This window comes from Peromyscus leucopus, chromosome 8b, assembly GCF_004664715.2.
Source record: "Peromyscus leucopus breed LL Stock chromosome 8b, UCI_PerLeu_2.1, whole genome shotgun sequence".
Lineage (NCBI taxonomy): Eukaryota > Metazoa > Chordata > Mammalia > Rodentia > Cricetidae > Peromyscus > Peromyscus leucopus.
This window is the reverse complement of record NC_051086.1, coordinates 2639201-2663916: the sequence shown is the minus strand read 5'-3', so window position 1 is coordinate 2663916 and position 24716 is coordinate 2639201. Positions and strand designations below refer to the sequence as shown.

General features: G+C 49.2%; 2 protein-coding genes across 3 annotated transcripts in view; both read left to right on the top strand.

The window, feature by feature from the left end:
* Pdpk1 (3-phosphoinositide dependent protein kinase 1) overlaps positions 1-5930 on the top strand; it is a 74350-nt gene extending 68420 nt beyond the window's left edge. For both annotated transcript variants that reach the window (XM_037200906.1, XM_028853959.2), the window contains exon 14: positions 335-5930. In XM_037200906.1, coding sequence (XP_037056801.1) covers positions 335-451 — 117 coding nt within the window. In that variant the 3' untranslated portion in view covers positions 452-5930. The remainder of the gene's footprint in view (positions 1-334) is intronic.
* A 219-nt stretch (positions 5931-6149) lies between these two features.
* Kctd5 (potassium channel tetramerization domain containing 5) overlaps positions 6150-24716 on the top strand; it is a 25904-nt gene continuing 7337 nt past the window's right edge. The window contains exons 1-5 of the mRNA XM_028853960.2: positions 6150-6446; positions 19291-19399; positions 20306-20397; positions 22174-22269; positions 24031-24156. Of these exons, the coding sequence (XP_028709793.1) occupies positions 6195-6446; positions 19291-19399; positions 20306-20397; positions 22174-22269; positions 24031-24156 (675 nt within the window). The 5' untranslated portion in view covers positions 6150-6194. The remainder of the gene's footprint in view (positions 6447-19290; positions 19400-20305; positions 20398-22173; positions 22270-24030; positions 24157-24716) is intronic.

The following is a 24716-nucleotide window of genomic DNA, read 5'->3' as shown; positions in this document are numbered from 1 at the left end:
GCAAGGCCTCTGATTCTAGTGTCACCACAGGCTTCTGCATCTCGGTTGGAAGTGTCCTTTGCTTTGGCCAAGGAAGCATCTAGGGTCAGGTCAGCTTCCTGTGTCTCAGAGACCTGTATGAACAACTTAGGCCAGAATTGGGCCAGGAGATACTCTGCTTACTTAATCTTTGCTTTTGGTAGGTCAGCTGCCCATGTCCTTAGTTTGTGTGCTTATAGAAAGAAGAAGCCCACTGTGCACAAAGGCTTCAAAAAGATGCTGGCAGCATTGACAGCAAGACAGGCTGGGTGGGGACGGGACTCTCTGGAGGACATCAGATGCTCTGTCTTTGCAGCCTAACAGGACGTATTACCTGATGGATCCAAGCGGGAATGCTCACAAGTGGTGCAGAAAGATTCAGGAAGTTTGGCGGCAGCGGTACCAGAGCCATCCAGATGCTGCTGTGCAGTGACGTGGCCTGCGGCCGGGCTGCCTATCGCTGCCAGGACACCTGCCCCAGCGCGGCTCGGCCGCCACCCAGGACGCTTCCAGACCACCTGCCAGCCATCTCAAGGAGAACATGGATGGCGGAAACCTTGCAGCTTTTTTATTTAAAAGAAAAGAAAAAAAAGAACCCAGCCACACAAAGAACAAAACAAATAACCAACAAACAGGAATTCAGGGTCGCTTTGCTTGCTCTCTGTGCTTTGTGGTGGCTTCCATGTGCTGCTGTGGCCATGGAGACCCAGTTCCTTGCACGGTAGCCCAGCTTCTGCCCAGACAAGTGGCCAGATTTGGCATCACCAGCCCCTCCTAGCATCCACAGGAACTGCATGCCTACTTCTCCTCCTCCCCACCTGATAAACACAGCTCTTGCTGTGACTGAGGGACTGGGTGTATCTGGCTCTTCTTCACCAGGGAGCCTCTTCACTCCTCCACTGGGGTGATCACCAGTTTACTGTAGGTACAGGGCTCTTAGCTTGTTGTGTACTCCCTTCCTTGAGTCCCTTATATGGCCCTAGAGATGTGGTCAGGTGTGTTTCTGGCAGCAGGATTTCTGTGGTTCCTGTCTTAACAGCAGGTAGGTTGTATGGTGAGAAGTGTTCAGGCTGCTGTCGTCACAGGCTGCCCTCATTGGGCTCTACTCCAGCATTCCACTTCTAGCAGTTCATGCAGGGAATTAGACACCCAGCCAAGCATGTGTCCAGGAGGGGTGCTGTCATTCCAGCACCTAGATAACCCCAACTAGGTCGCTATCGGATACAGAATCCTATCCTGAACCTGGGCAAGGCTGGAAGTACCATGGAGAATCCAGCCTGGGCCACAGCTCCCATGTGGAGGAGTGGGGTAGCAGGCCTTCCTGGGGGTTTCTGCGTAGTTTTAAATGTGTAGGCCACATGCTCTATGAGGCAGGGACTGAGAAAAATCCCAGGGTGTGTGCCAGTCTCCTGCCCAGCCTCACATGTACCTATTGGTGCTGTGGGTAAACACTTCTCAGCTAGCTCAGTTTTTACATCTCTGTTGAAAATCTGAAAGCCTTCTCATGTTGCCTGGTCACCTGATATCATAGAGCATAGACCTTGCCTGGAAAGAATGTTACCAATGCTCACAGGAATAGCCCACTTAAACCTGAGCCTGCCTGTGCTGGTGTTCTTTGCCAGTATTGGGACACTTCTCTGATGCTGAGGTGACAATGCTTTTTTTATAATACAGATGGCCTGGGATATGTCAGCGCTCTTGCTGAATGCTTCTGAGGGACTTGGTTGTACCTCTCTCTGACTAGGATGTCCCTGAAGGGTGGCCCTTGGTCCCTAGTGGGAAAAAGTAGGCACCTGCCTTCATAGACTTCTCACAGCAACACCTCTGACTCCCATGTCCCGAAGGCAGCAACAATTTTGCCATTTCTTTTGACTTTCATAAATGCACTCTAAAAATGCCCACACAGAAATTATCCCAGTTCTGTCCACAGTGACCACCTGTGGGCCAGGCCACCCGAACTAAGAGAAGAAAGATTCTGTTCTCAGACTTTGAACAGTAAGAGTGGTTCTTTTCAACTGGGGTGGAGTGTAGATGAAGAGCTCACCATCATGCCTTGGTAGGAGTGCTTGATGGGAACACAGGTCTTCTTCAGACTTTACTCGATTGTGTGATAAGAGCTTCAAGTGACCAAGGAGCAGGTGTCAGGACCTCACTTGCCCCTAGGACCCAGGGAACAGATAGCCCAGCACACTGTCAGCCTGTGAGTGAAAGTGGGCACTCTTTTTCCTGGTTTTTGAAGAACCCATACTAGTTACACTTGGCTGTCTCCTCCTTAGAGTCCTGTTCTTGCTCATGCCTTGTGGCTATTTAGTCCTCAGAGTGTCCTATACCCTGTGTTTGCATGTAAAGAGTGGCTTCCTGGCTGTTGCGTGTATGCAGACCCAGGGAATGCATCTCTGAGGGCACTTAACTACAGGGGACCACGTGGGGCTGAGGCGTGGCTTGAATTAGAACACCCAGCTGGCTTATGGGAGAGTCCTCTGTTGCTTCCTCCCCTGGAGAGCAACACTACCTCCTGGGCTTTTACCAAGCGCCATCCTAACCTCCAAAATCAGGGTGTAGCTGAGCTGGTAGTGGGTGGTCACCATGACTGCCCTGTGCTCCAATAGCTGAGCTCTTCCCAGGTCACCTTTATCCTTACTGCCCCCTTTTCCTTGATTTTTTTTTTCCCCTTAGAGAACCATGCATATTCTTTTTTTACCCTGACTTAGATCACTTTCAGTTTTTTCCAGTCATCCTTAGAGCCGTCACCCAGTGTGCAGGTGCCTTACACTGTAGGACAGGATGTGTGTGTGTGTGTGTGTGTGTGTGTGTGTGTGTGTGTGTGTGTGTAAAACAGTAAATGGGGAATCTAGCTAAGAAGAGAAAGAAGTGCCCCATTAGTAGCTCCAGACGTCATGTGTCCTAAGAATGGCAAGGATGAACAGAAAGTTGAAGACTGTCCTCTGGCTTCTCCTACCTAGGTGTAGTGGACTGTACCCCACAGCCCACTAGCCCTGTCTTTTCTTGGTGTCACAGATGAAGCTGAACTTGAGTGGGTCATTTCACCTGTTTTTCTGCACTCTGGCTGGGCAGTGGGCATCCCCATGTAGCTGAGTCTCCGCACTCCAGGGAGTGGCATCATGACTCAGCTATCATTTTAAGCTCTGACCTGGTAGATGCAGTAAAAACCACTTTGAGAAAGATGGCTTGTGTCAGACTGGTAGAAACTTCACCTGCTGCAGCCCTCTTTGGGCCACCCTAGTGTTTATGATCCATGTTTGAAGTAACCTTGCAGATAGTCAAGTGTGGCACAGACTCCCAGTGCCAGCAAAGGGGGCCATAGGTGATTGTGTGCTTTCAAGTAATATCTGTTTTCTGAAAGTAAAAGGCGAAAGATTTATACGATCTGAAGAGAAACCAGAGTATTGTTTTCTGAAAGTAAAAGAAAGGCAATCATTCAGAGACCACTGTGAGCATTTTGATGTAGATCCTGCTCTTCCTTCCCCAACTTTTTGTTGTCCCAGTACTGGGAGTTGAATCAGGGCACTCAGAAGTGCTAAGCAAGTGCTCTACCACTGAGCTACATCCTTAGCCCTTGTTTGCTTTTTAAACCAAACTGGGAACATACGACATACATCATTTTGCATCCAGCCTTTTCACTTGACTTTTTTTTCCTTAAACATTTCTCCATACCATGAGCAGTTCTTCAAAAGCATGTTTTCAATAATTGTGGACTCAAATGGTTGTAAATTTATAAGTTATCCAACTGTTTCCCTGTTGTAAAACATTCAGATGCTTTTGGTTTGTTTGTTTGTTTGTTTGTTGCTATTTAAATAATGCTGTGGTGAATATACTTTTAAGTCTTTGATTTTTACTCTGATTTTTTTTCTCTCCCTCATATGCCTGCAAGTGGTATTTTTGGGTCAAAGAATTTGTTCATTTCACAGCTGTTCCTCCTGCTTGGTCTGATGTTTAGATGCTCTGAGTAACAACCCCTTCTTCCTCATATCCTACAGATTTTGAACACATCAGTTCCTGCTAAGCTGTGTATTCCCAAGAAAGTTTGACTATGACTGCTCTTTTTTTTTTTTTTTATAAAGAAAAAAAATGCTAAAATGTCATTACTGCAGATCCATTTGTGACAGATTTTTCCAAAAGCCAGTTTGCAAGAATCTGGTCATGCATGTTACTTCTCTTCCATCCTTGCTGCTATGGCTTCCAAGTGCTTGGTGATGTTTTCAGAATCTTGTACTTTGTGTCCACAATGGTACTGAATCTGCTTCTGCACAGTCAGCAGAGATAAAGTGTTGAACTGACCTTGCCACATACTTAATGGGTAATTCATAATTAAGTTTATAGACTCAGAAAGTGCATTTGGGCCATTTTGGGATCAGTAGCAAAGCAGAGTAGCAAAGCTCTAATTGAAAAAGAAACCATGTAGATGATTGGGTTTTATAAAAGTACAGTTGTGATTGTCCTTGCTCCATCCCTCCTGAAGTTAGCGGTTCAGGATGGCACAGTGGCCAGACCTTTTCATTGCAGAGGATGGGTATCCCAGCTGTGCTCACGTAAACCTTCCTGTGTGCTGCAGGTAATTAAGGTCTTTGCATATAGCCCACTCACCCAAATTGGATTGTATCTTTAACTTTGTTGGGTGAGGCCTGTTGGTTCCACTTGGAAACATGCAGCAGAGATTTTCTGGGCACCATACTCAGTGTTACTCTACTCTATCAGAGCCTAGGGCTTGAGATGTGCAGAAATCAGCTCCCTGCTTTCTGATGCCTCAAGGCTTCTCCCTATTGCTCCATAGACCCAGAATGCTCATAGCTGAGACTTGGGAGACTGTAGCAACTGAGTGTGGTGAAGATACCATGTTCCAAGAGATGCTGCCGTACACCTTTTCCATCTTGTTTTATTGCAAAGACCCAATGTAAACTGACTCCAGTGGGTGTAGCACCTCTTAGGTAGAATGTAGGACAAAGGCCCTGGCAGATTAGACGGGGCTGGGACCACTCTTTGAACCCTGAAGATAACTGGCTTCTGGCCTAATATAATACTTAAAGGTTAGAATCACAATGTTTGTGGGGAAGTGGCCTAGGAAGGAAGCTGTTTATGTCAAAGCACCTTTGCAGTGATGAGCAAATGAATTGACCAATGTGAATACCTGAAAATTCCCTGTAATTCTCTACTTCTGTATGAAGAATTCAAACTGTACAGAAGATTTTTTTTACAAAAGGCAAATTTTCCCTTCCTCATGTAGTCCACCCTAGTTTAATCTTCTGGGTTAACGACTACAAGTGAGTCCTTGTGCAGGTGATAAGCCTCCATTATGACCATAGTTTGATTGGACATTGGCAAATTCACCTGTTAATGGTATTTAGAGCTGCTGCAGCTGTTCCATAGTCACATACAGTAGGATGAATCAGTCTATTGCTGTCGTTCAGGTTGGTGGCAGTCAGTTAGAACATGTGTAATATTCTCTACCTGGTCTGTAGCTGTAACTGTGATGTACAGGCAAAGCAAAAATTAAAAATACTTATGAAAACAGATAATGCAATGATACTAGGATATACACTTTTGTATTTTTATTCTTATATAAGGTTATTTGCTGGCTATTGTCGGCCTCTAGTTCAGTCTGTTATTTAAATTCTAATATATGAATTATTTGGATTGAATTCATGTTTGGGGCCACGTTGTTGTATGTATTGATGTACAGCCTTGAATGTGAATAATTATTGTAAACTATATTTTACAACTTTTTTCCTGGCTTTATTATATAAATTTTCTATTTGGTCATGGTTTAATCATATAATTTAATGAAACAATTTTTTCTCTTTTTTTCAAATATCTGTGCTTTAGATGTAATTACCAGATGATGGATTTCCCTCGTATGCTCGGTAGTCTTGTAATAAAAGCATGTAGAGTGTATACACGTTCGCCATTCTGGCTCTTCTTTTGGCCCGGGCGGGGGCGGGGGCGGAGCTGTAGCCCAAGATCCCTGTGAGTTCCGGAGGTTCGCTGTGGCCGGAAGCGGTTGTCCCCGACCTGCTTTTCGGGTCGGAACTTCCGCCTTGCACATCATGTCTGGGAGGGCACTTTACTGGGGTGGACCTAGGGGCGGGACAACTGAGAGGACTGTATTAAAGAACGGACGCTTCCGGCGAAGGGGCACTGTGGCGGTGCTTGTTGGGATCATGGCGGAGAATCACTGCGAGCTGCTGCCACCGGCTCCGAGCGGCCTCGGGGCGGGGCTGGGGGGCGGCCTGTGCCGTCGCTGCAGCGCTGGGCTCGGCGCCCTGGCACACCGCCCCAGTGGTGTGTCCAAGTGGGTCCGGCTGAACGTCGGCGGCACCTACTTCCTCACCACCCGGCAGACGCTGTGCCGGGACCCGAAGTCTTTCCTGTACCGCTTGTGCCAGGCGGACCCCGACCTAGACTCAGACAAGGTGAGGCCCTCGTGGGTCGGCGGGGGGCCTGTTGCCCTGGTCTCCCTCCGCGCCACCCACCTCTCCACACCGAGGGCACTCAGCGGAGCGGGCACTCTGAGCCCAGCGTCCTGGGCCGGAGCGAGGATGGCACTCTTGTGCCCATCTACCTCAGCCCTCTGATTAATAGTGCCTCTCTCGCTCGCCTTGTCTTTCTTCTCATTGCTGTGGCTCTGGTTTATTTCTCCTCCCTAGATTCTTTTGCCCAGGGTGTGTGAACTCCACCGCCCCAGTTATTTGCTGACTTTGGAACCTGAGAACCCTTTGCATTCATCTACGTTTAAATTAACGTAGGCCATGAGGGTTGCCACAGTGTCTGCCCTTTTCCCAGTGACTTGCAGAGTTTGTGCTCCATCCTTCTCATCCATAATATGAACGGGCTTTGAAGCTCTTAGTAGGTACCTCCTGAGCAAGAATGTCCAAAGGTGTCATTTTACTTCTAATATATGAATTATTTGTATTGAATTCATGTTTGGGGCCACATGTAGAAAAATCTTAGGGATGTCTAAGAGAGACCAGGTATAGAATTCTTTTCGCTCTGCTTTCCAAACTTGGTTTCCCCGCTGCCTTTGCAAACAGGTAGAATTTCCAGGTTAGTTTGTAGTATATCTTACATTTAATTAAATACTAGTACTGTTACACCTGTGGTAACAAAATGTGTTTGGATTACAAGAGTTGTGTGGCATAGTGCAGTATTGAAACTTAGAAAGAAAAGTAGTTTTCTCCCTTTTCCCCATTGGCGGTTTCCGAGCCTTATACTAACTTTGTGAGTTCTCGGGTTGAGCCTACACAATGGCACTCCACTTTGTGCCTTGCCAGCCTGAAAGCTGCTGCTCAGAAGGCTTTCTAGAATGATTGGGAGCCTGTTCACTTCACAAGGCCGACAGAACAATATCTCAGTGTGACCAGAAAGTAAGAATTCTTGAGTTACTGCAAAATAACCAAGAAGTTAGGGTTTTAGATAATAGCGTTTTAGTCCCTCCCAAGCCTTCTCCCAGCTTTCCCCATTTCTGAGTTAACCAAATCTCTTTACTCTTACAGAACTGACCTTCCAGACAATGACAAAAGTTTCCAGGATAGAAATAGGCTTTTGTCAGCTGGGTTTTCTTTTTATAGTGAGGGTGTATGTTTTATTGTTGGTTTTTCAAACAGTGAGTGTTTATAACCATTCTTGTCTTTCTACTCAAGCATCCCTGCCTTGTCTATTAAATCAGTTTTTAAATTGGCCTTATCCATTGGCTTCTAGTGTCTGCCTAATTTTAGCACTGGAACAATGGGTTTAGAACTGTTTCACTTTAGCATAAAGTCAAATACATCTCTTTGTTTCACTGCCTCTTAAGAGTACTTTATAAACTACCTTTTATTGGGCCAGTGAGGTGGCCCAATTTGATTTGAGTCTCTGGGACCCACATGGTGGAAGGAAAAAACTGACTCTTGAAAGTTGTACTTTGAACTGGGCAGATTTGAGTCTCTGGGACCCACATGGTGGAAGGAAAAAACTGACTCTTGAAAGTTGTACTTTGAACTGGGCAGTGGTGGCGCACACCTTTAATCCCAGAACTGGTGAGACAGAGGCAAGCAGATCTTTATGAGTTTGAGTCCAATTTGGTCTACAGAGTGAGTTCCAGGACAGCCAGGGCTACACAGAGAATCCCTGTCTCAAATTAACCAAAAAAAAAAAAGGGGGGGGGGCTGGAGAGATGGCTCAGTAGTTAGAAGCATTGACTGCCCTTCCAGGAGACTCAGGCTCAGTTCCCATCACCCACATGGCAGCTCACAACTCTCTGTAACTCCATTTTCAAGAGGTCTGACACACTCAACAGACATATATGCAAGCAAAACACCAATGCACATAAAATAAAAAATAAAAACAAGTCATTAAAAATTTTTTTAAAAAGTTGTACTCCGACCTCCAAGTGCACATTATGGTACTTGTGTGCCAACACACATACACACACACATTTACATTGTGTGTGTATGTGTGTTTGTATTTCCTTTACTGCAGTGGGAGATTCTCTATCAGATTATGTTTTAGTTTTTTAAAAATTTATTATTTCAGAGCTAGAGAGTTACTTGGTCCAGTGGTTAAGAACACTGATTGCTCTTACGGAGAGCCCAGATTGGGTTCCCAGAACCCCTCATGGTGGCTCACAGCCATCCAGTTCTAGGGAGTCTGAAACCCTCTTTTGACCCCTTTGAATACATGGTGCACATACATGTGTATATGAAAAACACTCATACGCATAAAGTAAAATCTAAAATTTATTTGTTTTAAATTACATTTGATTTCTAAATTATAAAATTCAATTCAGAACATAAAAATAATATAACAGCACCAGGTATGATAGAAAGCAACTGTAATCCCAGCATTTTGGGAGATAGAAGTAAAAGAATTTGGAGTTTGAGGTCATCCTCAGGTACATAATGAGTTTGAGGCTAGCCTAGGCTACAAGGACCCTATCTCCAGAAAAATATGGTGGATGCAATCTTGGTACCATGGTTGATAGTGTTTGTTTTAGTCATAGGTTGCTAGAAGAGTAATTCTAATTCACATTAGTCATGTTACTAGAGTATTCAAATAAAAATCTATAAATGTTCTGTGTTCTTGGTACCACCACACACACCAGGTTCTGATGAAAGAGTATCCCAAGAGATTCCACCTTAATTAAATCCTACTAAGGAGAAGGGTAGAAGGAAGGGGCGTTAACAGATGGAGGCCATTAATTACATGATGGAAGATAAACAGGATGTTGATTCATGTGGAAAGATCTCAAGGCTCTGACCTCATAGTTAAGATCAAAGAAAGGATACCTGGCAAATACTCTTAGAGCTGAACTTCAGCCGGGACCTGGTGGAAGATTCCTTTTCTGGTGTTTGACTGGTGTTTATTGAGCTTAGCTTTGCAGAATGTGATGCCAAGATGAGACTTGTGTTAGGAAATTTAAGAGAAGTAGTTCCCAAGAAACCTTTTAGGAACCTTCTGGGTTTATTGATTATGGGAGAGCATCAAAGGCAGACTATTGTCAGGGGTGCCAGGGCTGTGAGCTACTACAGGGAAGTAAGTTTCTGGAAGACACTTTCCAGAGTTGTTGACAGCAAGATTGCTAGGGATAGTAGAGAATGCAAACACATTCAAGGCTTGCTTGACAGCCCTCTCAGCCTCATGTCCAGTCCTCTGTGCTGTACCTGTCTCCTCATGTCCTCAAAGCTCAGGGTGGGACTTAATTACCCACCATACCTTGTATCCATAGGCCTTTGACCTATTTTAGGGGCCAACTTTTAGTCCACTGCTGCCGTGAAAGTTCTTTTTCTAGACAGCCTGAGTGAATTCTCGCTTCCTCTTGGGACATCCTCCAGTGGGACTGTGCTGTGTTGTGCATTTGAGCATCTGCCGTTGTGTGTCAATTTCTCTCCAGTGTTGTCTTTGGGGGCAGGCCAGGCGTGAAACTTCTAAGCTGCCCATGGGAAATGCTTTGCAAAGGCTTGATATTTGATCCATTTTGAGTATGTTTCTGCATCCATGGTATGTTGAAAACAGAGTTGCTGTTTGTCACTCATCTGGCCCCTGATTTAGTGAGATGATGCTTCAGGAGGAAAAGGGAAATAGCAAATACTGTATGGTTGGAAGCTATCCTGAACTAGAGTGTTCTCTCTCCAGCTGAGCCAGATCTAGAGAAAACTGCTACTTGCACGTGAACTTCTGCCTTGGAATGGGGCCACTGTCTCAGCTTTGAGGTTGTAGATATAGTTACCCCAGGTGGGTCTTTGGAAAGTATGTTTACCACAGCCAGGCCCTACAGTTCTCTGTATCCACTTTGACTGCAGTTGGTGCTAGTGAGTTTTAAGGTTAGAAAGGTATGAAAGGAATTTTAAGCCAGGGCCAAAGGATGGGATGTAGGTGGGAGAACCATCTTTGAATTTGTTGCTTGGCAAGAGAAGTGGGGATTACTTAGGGTATAAATGGCAGATGTTGTTCTGTGTAACTAAATCAGAGAAACTAGCCATGAGCATCCCGTGCACTGGGCAGAGTTGCATCGGCCACAGGCTGTGAGTGGGCGTCTAAGGCACAGGTGTGTACTTGTGTAGTGCATAATGGATGTGGCTCTTAGTATATTCTCGGCCCGATGGTGCACCCCGGTGGTGTGCCCTTGCCCCCTTTGCAGTGGGTGCTTGTCCTCATTTTGTCTGCTCACCTCTCTTGGTGTGCCTCATTCAGAAGCCCCTTGGTCCTGAGCAGGTCAGTGGACTTGTCATCACGTGAGGACTTGGATCTTTCTGAGGAGAGCTTGTCTCAGGGTATCCTGAGGCAGCAGGGAGGTGGCTGGCAGGTACAAAGACATTCTTTCTGTCCACCACTAGTGTAGTTCACTTGTGCTTGTCCAGCATGACAGTGCCTGGCTTTGGTTTTGCACAGGGGTCAGAAAACTCTGGCCACCTGCCAGTTTTCCCACATCACATGTGCTTGGAGCTTGGAGCTGCTCATTCCCCTGTGGATGGGGGATGGGTGCTTTGGCTCTGAAAGTTCAGGAGAAGAAAACCATAGGGCCAAGGTACTTACCAACCAGCTCTTCTCAGAGAGTGTGCCTCCTGGTCCCAGGAGCAGAGGCTTAGGGGTGGGAGGTGTCTACTGCTTCCCAGGCAGCAATGGAGGCGTCATGGCGGTCCCTTTTCAGAGCTCTTTCTGCTCTTTGCTTTCTCAGTGATTCCCTCCTCTGCATACTCTGGGCTACTAGCCAATGGGAGGGTCTGTATGGCTAAATGCCAGTAGGCTGCCCCTGTTCAGGTGCACGCTGGCTCTCATTAGGCCTTGATTAGGGGCAGCTCACTTTGAGCTTGCTCACTTTGAGCTTGCTGTGGGAAGGAGCAGAGCTGCCTGGTTGGGCACTGCATTTTCTTAGAAGATGCTTGATGCCTTCAAGCTTAGGAAATGCAGCCATGGAGCTTTAGTGCAGCACCCCGTACCCATGGAGATGGCTTTGAGATAACCCACAAAATGTCTTAGGGTAGGATGTGCCCCAGCATTCCCACTGCCCTTGTTCTGGGGGGTCCTTTCTTCCTTGGCATTGGGCTCTACACTGTTGTTCTAGCTTTGCAAATCAGGCCTGGGTGGCCAGCTCCTTACTGTCTGTGGCCTGAGGTAGATTTTCCCAAGCACATGAGGAAAGGTAAGTGCCATGGGGTGCTGGATAATATTTAATGAGAGGGAAGAAGAGGAGAAGCTGAGGGCCTGCTCTTTGAGCTGAGCAAGAAGGTAAAGAAGAGTTTGATGCTATTTACCCTATGGCCACGTGTGGGGAGAGTAGAGGCCACCTGTTCGCGCCTTGGAGATTAGGGAGGGGATTTCACAGGTCAAGTGTGAACCTCTGATTTGGCTGACCTGGCCAGAATGCCCTGGACTGCCAACCTATTAGCCAGAGTGGAGAGACTGGTGTTCAGGCCTTGAAGACTATGGTGCCAGGAAAGGCTTCCCTTTAGGCACACTGGTCCAGATCCTTCTCAATGCTTACATTTATTTCCTGTTTCTCTTTTCTCCTGCCTAGCTGCTGATGGCAGTAGCCTGTTAGATACACGCTCTGTCAGAAAGGAGGCAGTATGTACTGGAGATTGTGTGGGGGTCTTCTGTATTTAATGTACCTAGCAGGGAAACCACCTGAGAAAACCTGGGGGATGGATAACCCCTTCTGTGGTGATGCAGATATTCATGGTATTTTCATTTACACAGGTGCTGGGCTCTGGTGCCATTGGGAAGTCTCTCTCCCTAGAAAGGTCCCTGTCTACTAAATCAGTAGGACACTACAGTGGACCTCAGCTCAAGGAACCTGCCCTGGGTGAATTCCAAACATGCTGGGAGCCTCAATTGTGGGGTCCGGTTCACAAATCTCACATCTTGCAAGCTTCACTGGTGCCCTCAATTCTAGTTTCCAACTAGAGGCGGGAGTAAGGAAAGCGCCATCTGTGGCAGGGATACTTTCCTCAAGTCATGTCTCTGAGAGCTCTCGGGGGGGGGGGGGGGGGGGGTGTCGAGGCCATACGAAGGGTCACAGTGATCAAGAGCCCTAACACCCCTTACCCCACAGTCTCACCTAGAGGTGTGGGTGCTGTGTCCCCGGTTCCAGGGTGGCTTGGGTGGTCAGGTGAACTGGCAGCATGGGTGCCACAAGAAAAGTGAACTGAGTGCTCGGCTCTGCTGAACCCCATTTTGCTGGCAGGAAGAGGCCGAGGTGTGCGGAGGGGCCGGTGCACAAACGGCAGGCCGGGGAAGCAGGAGTCTAGAGTCTGGCCTCACGCCACAGATCTGTGTCTCTTACAGGCCTCCTGGGCCTCAGTATCGTCACTGCATTTGATGATATCTAAGACCTCTTCTGGATCAAAGATGTCACAAATATGCATAAAACAAAGCAAGAAAGTTCGTGTGTGGCCCTGTCACTTGAGTTGGGTAATTTCAGGGTAGACTCTCAGCATTTGTGTTTAGGGTGATGGTGCATGCTGGTGCACACAGAAGTCAGTGCATTAGTCTTTTAGTCTTCGGGTCACAACACTGCACTTCATCCTGGTTCTCTCCTAGTGCTGGGCCTTTCTCTCCTCTTCTCCCACGGGGATAGAAGCAGGTGCATCTGAACCTTGAGAGTGACTCTCTGCAGCTGCATCTTAGACCTTAGGGTCTTGCCTGAGGCATCATGATTTGACCCTGGTCTGCATGCTATTTCCAGAATCCTGAGGCTGAGTTAGGGTCACGCCCTAGAGGACAGCAACAGCACAGGATGGTGTCACTATTGACTAATGACCAGCTATACTAGGTCTTTCCCCATCACAGAGACAGGCTTGAGACAAGTTTGTTTCTGGAGGTTGTCTCCCACTCCTTTGAAAACAGATTTGTGGAGTTAGGCCTCCTGGGAGCATGTTTGACTTGGCAAGGCCAAGGCAGCCACCTCAGAGGCCTGAAAGCTGCCCTGCCTAGCTCAGTGACCAATAGCTCTGGCACAGGGTTCCTTCCTGCTGCAGGCTTGGGGCTCAGCCTCCACATTATGCCCACTCAGTGCCAACTTGGGCAGCAGCAACCTGTCCCACATATGTGGACTGATGGCGTGTATGCGTGGGGGGAGTTGGCTTTCATGTAATGTTCAGAGCTAAGTCCAGTGATCCTTTTTATGCCTTTGGAGAGAAAGGGACATGTTTCCAGCCAGTGCTGCCACAAGTAGGTCAGACCCAGATTCCCTGAGAAGTGGGGAAGGAAGGAAGGGCTGGCAGAGACACGTGGTTGTCGAGGAAGCAGTCTTCATTCTCAGGCTTTTATGGAAAACACAACCTTCCCACCACACAACCCAGCACAGGCTTTTCCTAAGTCATGATCGGACTAAAGAGAAGAAGAGAAAAAGAGACTCCCATGCTGGGTCTTGGCTGCTCCCTGGCTGCTCTTTGAATCTGCTGGGGTTCAGAAGTAGCCTCCTTCCACATCTTGAGTGCTCTTGGCACAGGTGACACTGTGGGCCCAGCCTCATTCAGCCCCAATTGCTGTAGTCAACATCTTGATAGGCCTCCTGGGGGCCTGATATGGAGGTGCATGCTTTTAATCCCAGCACTCAGGAGGCAGAGACAGGTGGATCTCAAGGCCAGCTAAGCCTGTATAATAAGATAGTGTCTCAAAAAAATAGTAAAAAGTCATCTTACTGATTTTATGAGTGAATTGAGGCTTGTATTTTGATTTTGGGTTTTTGTTTCTTTTATTTTTGTTTTTGAAACCAGGGTTTCTGTGTAACAGCCCTACGCATCCTGGAACTCACTTGGTAAACCAGGCAGGCCCCAAACTCACAGAGATCCATGTAGCTCTGCCTCACTAGTACTGGGATTAAAGGTGTAAACTACCATGACTGGCTTGTATTTGGATTTGTGTGTTCTGTTTTTCTCTATTTCTGTGTTAGGATAGAGGCCTGAGCTGCATTCCCAACACTAGGATATGCAGTGCTGGAGGCTCATTCTTGTCGGTCTTCCAACACACCCTTGCAAACATGAGCACAGCCTAGAATGCTCCCACAGTGGACCCTAAGCGGCACTGCCATACGCATCATGGTGGAAATATGTGGGATAGAGGGCTTGGCCTTGGACTTTGGCCCTTACTGTGGAGTTGAGATCTCCCACAGACAGCTCCTAAAGGATTTGATATGAGTGATGCTCATAGTTCACTACCTCTTTCTCCAGACTCTGGCCTTCATGGCTGCCCAGGCACCTGACCTGCTTTAAGGAAGCCCTGCTTTAAGGAAGTAGCCACCGGAGGAGACTGGCCAGAGAGCTGGGACAGCATGCACAGAGGAAGTGATACTCCACTTTCCCTTGATTCTTGTGAGTGTCTGAGTGTGAGCCCAGACTCTGGAGTTTTGAGAGATTATCAATATTTTAGAAACTGGACTTTTTTTTCCTCCCCTGAAACAGGGTTTCTCTGTATAACAACCCTAGCTGTCCTGGAACTTTGCTTTGTAAACCAGGCTGGCCTCAAACTCACAAGAGATATGCCTACCTCTGTCTCCTAAGTGCTGGAGACTGGACTTTTAAAGTTGGAATTTTTAAAAACTGGGACTTTCAAAGTTTGGAATATGTTTTGTATTTTGATATTGATATTAATGACATCTTGGGGACAACAAGAAAGGAAAGGTTATGGCTTAACAGTGATGTGTTTGTGTGTCAAATTGATAACTGGTCAGTTGTGCTGATTAATTTTTGTCAGATTGCTGCATATAGAATCATTTGGGAAGAGGGAACCTCATTTGAGAAAATACTCCCACCAGATTGGCCTGTGGGACAGCCCAGCTCACTGTATGGTGCCACTCCTGGGCTGGTGGTCCAGGGAGCTATAAGAAGGAGGTGAGCAAGCCATGGAGAGCAAGCAAGTAAGCAGCACTCCTCCATAGCCTCTACATCAGTTCTTGCTTCCAGGTTCCTGTCCAGCTTGAGTTTCTTCTCTGACTTCCTTCATGATGGACTGTGGTGTGGAACTGTAAACTGAAATAAACCCTTTTCTCCCCAACTCACCTTTGGTTATGGTGCTGTGTCACAGCAGTAGAAACCCAGCTAAGACAGGGAAATTCACCCTACCACCTCTGGACATAGCCCAGTGAGGATCGCTGCCCTGCCTGCTGCCACAGCTTTGCTTTCCAGCCTGTGCCATTCCTGTCCCTAGGTGTATGTAGGAGACTCCTTGCCTGGTACCTCCCTGTTTTCATTTCCAAGGTGTTCTGTCCTGCCGTTCTTAGCACATGCTACCTTCTCTGGGTGGCCAGGAGTGCTGATGCTGGGGCCTTCACACATAAGGCTACATATGTCACATAAGGCTACATATGTGTTCAGGTTCTGTTATTCTTCCCACCCTCCAGCCTGGCTCAGCAAAGTTTTTGAACTACTTTGATCTTGTTTTTCTGGAAGTCTCCAAATCTCAAGTGCTTCTTAACTGGATGCAGATAGAGGGTCCCCATAAAGTACATATCTTGCCCTTCCTTTGTGACTGTATTTTAGGCAAACAGGACATTGGGCTCCAAGCACAGAATACTGCCTAGAAGAGTCTGAAGCTGTAAGAAGGTTCCTTGGGCTGGTCGGTGGTGGCACACACCTTTAATCCCAGCACTCAGGAGGCACAGGCGGGGGGATCTCCAAGTTCGAGGCCAGCCTGGTCTACAGAGTGAGTTCCAGGACAGCAAGGGCTACACAGAGAAACCCTGTCTCCAAACAAAATTCTTCTAAGGTTACTTGGGCTGCTGTCCCCATGTTGCCACTTCTAGAGCTTGTAGCTAAGCTTTAGTTTGTGGTGGTGAGCCTCAGCTCTGAGATGGCGAGACACTGGGCAGAGGCCAGCCCTTTGCTGTTAGACATTCACATGTGGCCAGGCTCTCACTTCAAGTACTCTGAGGAAGTATTGTCATTCCAACTGACCATCTGCCTGGAAGAGGCCTCTATTCACCTGTGTTCTTTTGTTTTGGTTTTGGAGACAGGGTTTCTCTGTGTAACAGTCCTGGCTGTCCTGGCACTTGCTTTGTAGACCAGGCTGGCCTCAGACTTGTAGAGATCCACCTGCCTCTGTCTCTGCCCCCAAGTGCTGCGATTAAAATGCGCCGCTGCCACCTGACCATGTGTGTTCTTTTCCAGGCCAGAGGAGCTTTGGACTAGAGTGCAGATCTAGAGGGGAGATCTTTCAGAAGCTGCCTCGCACAGGGCATTTTCAGTGAGAGCCAGCTACACCCAGCACGTGAACTGGCCAGACTCTGCAAGTAAACATGGCTGGGCTGAGGCTCAGCACCCTTCAGGTTTTCAGGCCAAGGGCCAATGCCAGCTCATCCAATGCTAATGGCTCCTTTGATCTGCCAAAATGGCCTGTGCCCTCATCTGTCAGGCTTTGGGAGGCCTAGGTCACTTTTGTGTAGTCTTGTGCCACTTGTCATTCTGGAAGTCTCCAGGAAGCTGCTGAGTGAGGCTACTCAATAAACAGCTTCTTCCCAGTTCTCCCTTTCCTTCCTCCCCCCATCCTCCCTCCCCCTTCTACTCTGCAGGACTTTAGTCTTCTTATTGCCAGGGGAGACTAGGCTCCGAAGCCATGGCCATCATGACAAGAGAAGCCCCCGAGAGTATCCTGGGTAGGGATGAACCCGTCACCCTCTTGATTTTTTTTTTCTTGACCTATCAGTGGTCTGTCAAGGGGGCATTGAGCCATGAATATTCCTAAGCATGGTGCTGTGGAAATGTCACACTCCAGGGGGCACTTCCACATGAGCAGAGGGGAGAACTCGGGTGGTGCCATTTCTTTGTCCAGACTTCAGCCTGCTTGTGACTCTGTAATGTGGCAATAATTGACATTGCTCTCCTTGATTTCTTGGCTTTGCTTGGATGACTGGGGTCCAGAAGACTGAGAGACTGGAAAGCAGGGCCCCAGGTGGCCTTAAGGACTAAAGGTCATGTGACAAAATGGAGAGCTTTGGGGTAGTTTGACCTGTATGTTGTCCTTCAATGAAGTGAGGAGGAGGAAGTTGGGAGGGCTAGGGAGTTAGACATTCCTGTTGGGTGGAACAGGGACCATGGGAAGAGAAATGCACTTAGGGTGAGCAACTGGCTTCCATCGTCCCTGCCTCCCAGACCTTACTGATTTGATGTCAGCCACAGCTCAGGTTTCTCACTTTGATATGAGCCTGTGGATGTTGGAAGGAACCCTTGAAAGCACCAGTTTTTATTGCCCCAAATACAGAACTGGATGTCTATGAAGACAGCCTCTGAAGGCTCATTGCTTTGTGACTGAGGCCTCTGTGAGCTCCGCTACTCATGGGCACATACATCCAAGGGGTTCAGGGAACCCCACACACTGCCCTAGGCTCCATGCTGTCCTCTGCACCTTGACTAGTCAGCTGCTCTCACTGGGTAGCAAGTACAGCATTTTTTTTCAATGGTCTGCACCTACAGGAATTTCATGGGACCTGTGTCTGATCAGGGAAGCCAATGTGCACTATTGATTTATGGACTCAGCTTCTTTCCCTGGTACTGGGCATGTCCTTTTTGATTGGAAAGCTGGGGTGGTGGCCTCCCCTTAGCAGAGACCTTGGAACCCACTGCATCTCTTGGAATTGCTGTCCCTGGATAGCTGTAGAAGCAGGTATCAGGCTGCATCAGTGGAAGAAGGCCCACCTTTTATCAGCTTGTGTGAGTCCATACCAGAAGGTCTGCATCCCTGTTGACTTGGCAACCTCCAAATTACATGCAGCCAATCTGTGACAGGTCTGGAGTAGGGTGTGACAGAAACTCACTGACCCACACCCTGGGTGGAGGGGTGTCCTTGTAGCTTTTGTGCATCGCCCCTTTGGTAGTCCCCCAACGCTACACCTCCTCTGACCCCAGCCAGACCTGTGGCTCTCATACTGGACATCTGTTTCCAGCAGGTCTGTATGGTGTGAGATGTCATGTGGAGCTGAATGTGCCCCATACTGGAGGAGGATGTCCTCCATGGAGATAGCTATGGTGAGCACGTGAGGAGAGCAGTCCTGAAGTGGAGCTACTGCCCTGTCCGAGTCAGTAGGAAGATGTATAGGTTGTCCTGTAGATGGTTCAGATTCCCCAAACCACTGACCACAGAGCAAGGGTTTCCTTAGTGATCATAGTCACCGGGAAAGCCCAAGGGCTGTGGTTCATCAGGAAATGAGGGTACCCTGTGGTCACATTACCACTACCTCAGGCTTCACTTGTTGCCGTAGGAGCCTCCTGACAGGAGGCTTCGGGCTCAGCAGTGGAGGGTGCTTTCTCCAGTGTACTTGACTCCCAGGTCTTAGCTTTGTGCTTCAGGATGCCCTGAACAAGGAGAGTGGGCTGCCAAGGCCTGAGTCTCCAGAGTTTCAGAAACTGAGCCATGGAGCAAGGTGTGGTGCACACCCACAACCCTAGCACTTTACTTGGGAGGCTGAGGCAGGAGAATTATGAATTCAAGGCCAGCCGAGGTTACATGGCAGGGTCAAAAGCCATCCTGGTCTACACAGCTGCCCTGTCCTATGATGGGGATGGGGGACTGACTTGTGGGTATCAAAGCTGCTCAGCGGTTTCTCAGAATCTTTGGAAGCTGGAACAGTATCTGGTTGGCTCAGATCAGGAGACACAGGAAGACCTGTTTTAGATCAAAATGGAGGCCGACAGGATCAGAGACTGCTCTGAAGTTCCCTAAGATAGGTGCATGAGCAGTTGTGGATCCTGCACTAGTGGTGTGCTGGTGTGGAATTAGGTCTGGCCTAACTCGGACTGCAGGACTGCTTCTTTCTACACAGGAACTGACAGCATTTTGTTCTTTTAGGATGAAACGGGTGCCTATTTAATCGACAGAGATCCCACCTACTTTGGACCTGTACTGAACTACTTGAGACATGGGAAGCTGGTTATTAACAAAGACCTCGCAGAGGAAGGTAAGGTGTCCGTTTTCAACGGACACGTGAGCTCTGCACTGGGACCTGGTAGAGTGCTGGTTGGTCCCATGAAGCTGCAGGTGGAGAACTGCTGCTGTCGCATTGGTTGGTCTGAGCTGGATTGTGGAGCTGCTTCTGGAAGCGCCTGGCTTTTTTCTTTGGGGTGTCATTAAATCTCTGATTACTGTGTTACTGTGTGGATTGTTACCGGGATCTGGTTCCGTCTGGAGTTGAGTGCTGTGCTTGGTACCCTGCAGCCTTTCCTGCCTGCTTGCCTGAACTCGGCCCTTCCCAGAGTTCCCATGTCGGATGTTATCCTGAGCTATCTGTTAGGAGTGGGAGACCTAAAGAGAGGAGAGAGGTCCGTAAAAGTGAGGAAGCCTGAAAGCAGGGCCCTGGCATTCTAGTTTTTAGTTTCTGGGAATTTCGAGTCCTGAGTGTGGGACATTAGATGGCAGGCTGTGGGGAAAGCCTTGGAGCCAGGAGTGACTCCAGTCAGTTGTAGTTTCATTTGAGCAGGGTAAAATGTGCTGTATGTGACATGCAGGACTCCATGGCTTCCACATTGTCCTGGCATCTTCAGTTCCCAACAGGAAGAGCCAGTAGCACAACCAGACAGCTTCCAGGCTACCGAGAAAAAAATGCCAGTTATTTCCAGTGTCTGTGGGCTCAGAGCAGGTGTTCAGCTGCCATGTGTCACCTGTAGTGACAGGGCCGTAAGTATGTCCAGTAAACTGACCTTCCTTCAGTCCTCTGCCTCTGCCGGGTGCTGAGAACTGAGAGGACTGTGAGGATGTTAGGCTGGACACAAGGACTTCAGGCTGGGGAGCGGGTGGGTGCAGGGATGAAGGCCTTACTTGCGTCGGTCTGACCTAGTAGAAATCACAGTTGTTACCTCTATTTCAGGCGTGTTGGAGGAAGCTGAGTTTTACAATATCACCTCACTAATAAAACTTGTAAAGGACAAGATTAGAGAGCGAGACAGCAAGACATCACAGGTGAGACGGGGACCGATCTACCAGCAGCTTCTGGGGCCTGAGGTGGATAAGCGGGTTTAGTTTCCCTGTGTGGTCTTGGACCAGAACGGGACCATCCTCAGCCTGGTGTCCTGGGTCTTGCCCTCTTCTTCCTCATGTGCCATGAAGGGCCCACTGCAGTCAGTGGAGACAGGCAGTTGTATGGAGGGTGTGTGGTGAAGGCATGGAGGAGGGGAGGCCGTGTGAGGCAGTGGGATGCTGGAGAGCAGAGGCCCTCTGTTAGGTGGGTGTCCAGACCTAGTCTGCAAGTTCGAAGGCCTGTGGCTAGCATGGCAGAGAAAGAGAGCCTGGCTGAGCTGGGAGGTAGGTGGCACAGAGACTGAGGATCTGTGCGGTTCCTGGGAGGAGCTGGGCTTCCTAGGCCCTCTGCTGCCCATCGGGGTGTGTGTGTGTGTGTGTGTGTGTGTGTGTGTGTGTGTGTGTTGTGAGTGTGTGTGTGTGTGTGTTAGTGTGTGCGTGAGTGTGGGGGTGAGTGTGTGTGTGTGTGTGTGTTGTGAGTGTGTGTGCGTGAGTGTGGGGGTGAGTGTGTGTGTGTGTGTGTGTGTTGTGAGTGTGTGTGCGTGAGTGTGGGGGTGAGTGTGTGTGGGGGTGAGTGCTCTGTGAGGTAGGCTGTGAAGAAGGTCTCAGTGGGTTTCAGCATTGGTCTAATCAGCAAGCTAGCTCTGCACTGAAGTGGTTACGCCCTCACCCACCTCATGAAGTGAATGCTGCCAACACCCTGGTCTACTTAGCACCTCTCACGGCCTCGCCCCGTGATCAGCCTTCCTGGCGGGCTTCTCTTGGGCACTTCCGCACCGCACAACCTCCCTCTTCCCTCTGGCTCACTGACGACCTGACTGAGCCTTCTGCCCTCCACTGGGCCCGCTCAGGAGCAGGAGGGCTTTGAGGAGGAAACTTCTCATCATCATGGCTTAGAAAGGTCCTGAGGGTTCCCCATCCTCCTCGGTTTGCCTCCTCTTTCCCCTTTATCCCAGTCCCACTCACGACCATGTGATCTGTGCTCCTCCAGTCTCTGTCTGCATTGGGGGGGAGAAGGGACCCTCCTGGCAGGCCTGGCCTCACGGAAGGAAGCCTCATAGCCACTGCCATTGGATGGCCAGTGTGTGACTGTTCCCCGCTAGCATGAAACACAACCCGAGCAGCAGCAACTCGGGACCCTCATGTCCTGTGTGTACTGGGGGCTCTAGAAGGGCACACTTGTCTTCTGGTTGCTCCCACCCCACACCTAAGACCACAGTCTGCCTGGAACTGCCCAGGGACGCTCTGTTGGACAGGAATAGTGAGCAAAAGATTGTGTATCCCCACATGGAACATATAAAGATTTTTCTGGCCAGGCGTGGTGGTACACGTCTTTAATCCCAGCCCTCGGGAGGCAGAGGCAGACTAATCTCTGAGTTCGAGGCCAGCCTGGTCTACAGAGTGAGTTCCAGGACAGCCAGGGCTGCACAGAGAAACCTTGACTCAAAAAAACAAAATAAAAAAGGTTTTCTGTGTATTCCTATCTAGCCACAGGTGCCCTGAGGATTTCAGGAACATGACTCATTTCATTTTGGAATTTAGAAGTAGAAATATTTTTGAAGGTCAACAGGAAAGCTGCAACAGCCGCTGCTGAGGCGTAGGTTGGATGTGTGGACTTGCTCAGGGTTGCTTTGGGTACTGACTGACCTGTGGCAGGATGAGGTTAGAGTTGCTTGGGTGCGTGGTGGGGCCTGACCTCTGGGGTGTTTGTCCTTGTAGATGCCAGTGAAGCACGTGTACCGTGTTCTGCAGTGCCAGGAGGAGGAGCTTACGCAGATGGTCTCCACCATGTCGGACGGCTGGAAGTTTGAGCAGGTGATGGATGCGGCCCGTGGGAACCCTGTAGATCCATCGCAGGGGCCATTCCCTAGTCCTTATCCTCCCAGGCTCTCTTTGTGGCGCCTTTCTAGTGGAGCTCTTCCCTTGAGGCTGTTGTGTGCCATGTCCAGCACTTCCTCCCTGTGCGGAGCTCAGCGCCTGAGTGCTTCCTTCCCCCACACACACATCAGTGCTGGCTGGGCTCTGCCCTCCTAGGGGTCTGGAGGGTCATATGGACTGCATATGTGTGTGCTTTGTACCCAAACCCTGTTAGAATCACATCAGAGGGTTGGGCAGGAGCAGATGTCACCATGGCAGAGCCTGCCCCTCATATCCCTGGCATGTGGCCCAAGGAAGGCTGTACCCTGGAAAGTGGCTGTCACCGTTTCTGGATCTGTGAACTGGGTCGCCTAATTTGGAGCCAAGTGCCTTTTGCTCTGTTGTCTTATGACTTCTGGCTGGAGGAGAATCTCCTCCCATAACCAACATGAAGACTTTGACCTCGGCTGTCCGAGGTGATCCAGACACGTAGCACAGGCACCCCTCTTGCCCTCGGTTCTGACCTTTGTGCAGTCACCCTGGGGACCTCCATTCTTTCTGCTGAAACCCAGAGAGCCTGAGTCATGCTGGCTAGTAAGGTGCACTCTGCTTCCCCAAGGCAGGACTAGTACTAGATTGACAAGCTTTCAGAGAAGCAGGGTGAGACCCAGTCCCTTTGAGGTGGTCAGTCCAACCTAGGGTCACCTAGGGGTCAGTGGGACGTCCCATAACTACCTGATGCAGGCCAGCACCTCTGCCATCGGTCTGACCTGGTGGGCTGCACTCCTTTCAAGCACTGTCCCCCATTGCCGAGGGCAGTGGTAGCTTGCCCTGTCGTAGATTTCTCTCCTGACCTGTTTCTGATGTGTAGACTCCCGAGCAGGGATCACAGTGGCTGGTGGCCTTTTGAGCCACTACTGCTTACTCACTGTGCCACTGACATCCTTGCTGTGGCCACAGTGATTCCCCTGGAGTTATTTTTGTGTTTAAAAGAGCAAAAGCCTTGGTGTCTGTGTTCAGCTTTGTCTCCGACTCATGGCTGGAGTAATGAGCATGGTCTTGGCCCAGGTGGCATACTTGGTGACCTGGAGGCTTATGAGGCTTGTTAGACCAGGCCAGAGTATGCAGAAGTACGCGACATCGCCTTCAGTGTCTGTCAGAGTCAGGCTAGGCTCTCACTTACACTCCAGGCTTCTAGTGCTCTTGACCTCTGTTCTGCTTCCCTGAACTCCCTAGTCCAGCCCTGGGGTTCTCTGCCCTAAGTGGGCACTAGAGTTAGTCTGTAAAGGCCCTCCTCACCCCAAGAGGGTTTCTGGCTGCCATCAAAGATGAGGCCAGCCGGCAGTAGGTCCTCCAATGGGGCTTGTACATGAACTCTGATCTTGGCTCTCTCCCTTGCCTCAACCTTTGTACTACTACCCTCCTCCCTCCACAAGGTAGCCAGTCGGCATCCCCTAGGGTCCAGCCTGCAGCACCAAGAGAGGCCCAGAGTCTGCAGAGAGAGCCTGTTCCAGCATGTTGTGCAATTATGTGGGGTGCAGGTGCTGGCTCCCCAGTGCGCTGGGAGTTTGCTTCCTGATAGTCCTATGGAAAAACCTCCTGGCCAGAGCTAGCTCTCCTGTCCCCGAGCTTGCAGAGTTTGTGCCCCGGTCTCCCTCCTGAGGGCAGATAGATGCACCTGAGCCGCTGCACACTGTCACAGGCTGTGTCTCCTTTTAGCTGGTCAGCATCGGCTCCTCCTACAACTATGGAAGTGAAGACCAGGCTGAGTTCCTCTGCGTGGTTTCCAAGGAACTGCACAACACCCCGTATGGCACAACCAGTGAGCCGAGCGAGAAAGCCAAGGTGAGTGCCAGCAGGATGCTTCTGGTGCCTAGGGCAGACACTGGGCTGCCTTTTTCTTCTTTTCGCCTCACTGGTTTTTGCTGTTTTCTCAAGACTCTTAGTTGTTGGGTTTCTCGGTGGCTGGAGCTCTTCCCATGAAGCAACCCAGTGTGCCTGAACGCAGGCGCCTTTGCAGCACATTCCCCAGCCGGTGTTCCTACAAGTGTCTAGACCTCAGTCCTGAGCAGTTGGGCCTCAGAACTGGCTGCTTACTCAGGAGGACTTGGGACACAGGTCGAGAGCAGCTCCCCAGGGCTCAGGTTTAGCACCACAGCCCCTCAGCTGCACACAGTTGCTCTCTCACATGCGGTCTCGTGTGTCCTTCAGTCCTAACCTACAGGGCACTGGGCTCTTCCGTCTCGCGTGGAAAGCAGTACTAGCCAATGCTGAGAGTGCAGCCTGCCTCATTTACTTTTGTTTGTTTGTTTATTTATTTATTTATTTATTTATTTATTTATTTATTTATTTTTATTTATTTTTTCGAGCCAGGGTTTCTCTGTGTAGCTTTGTACCTTTCCTGG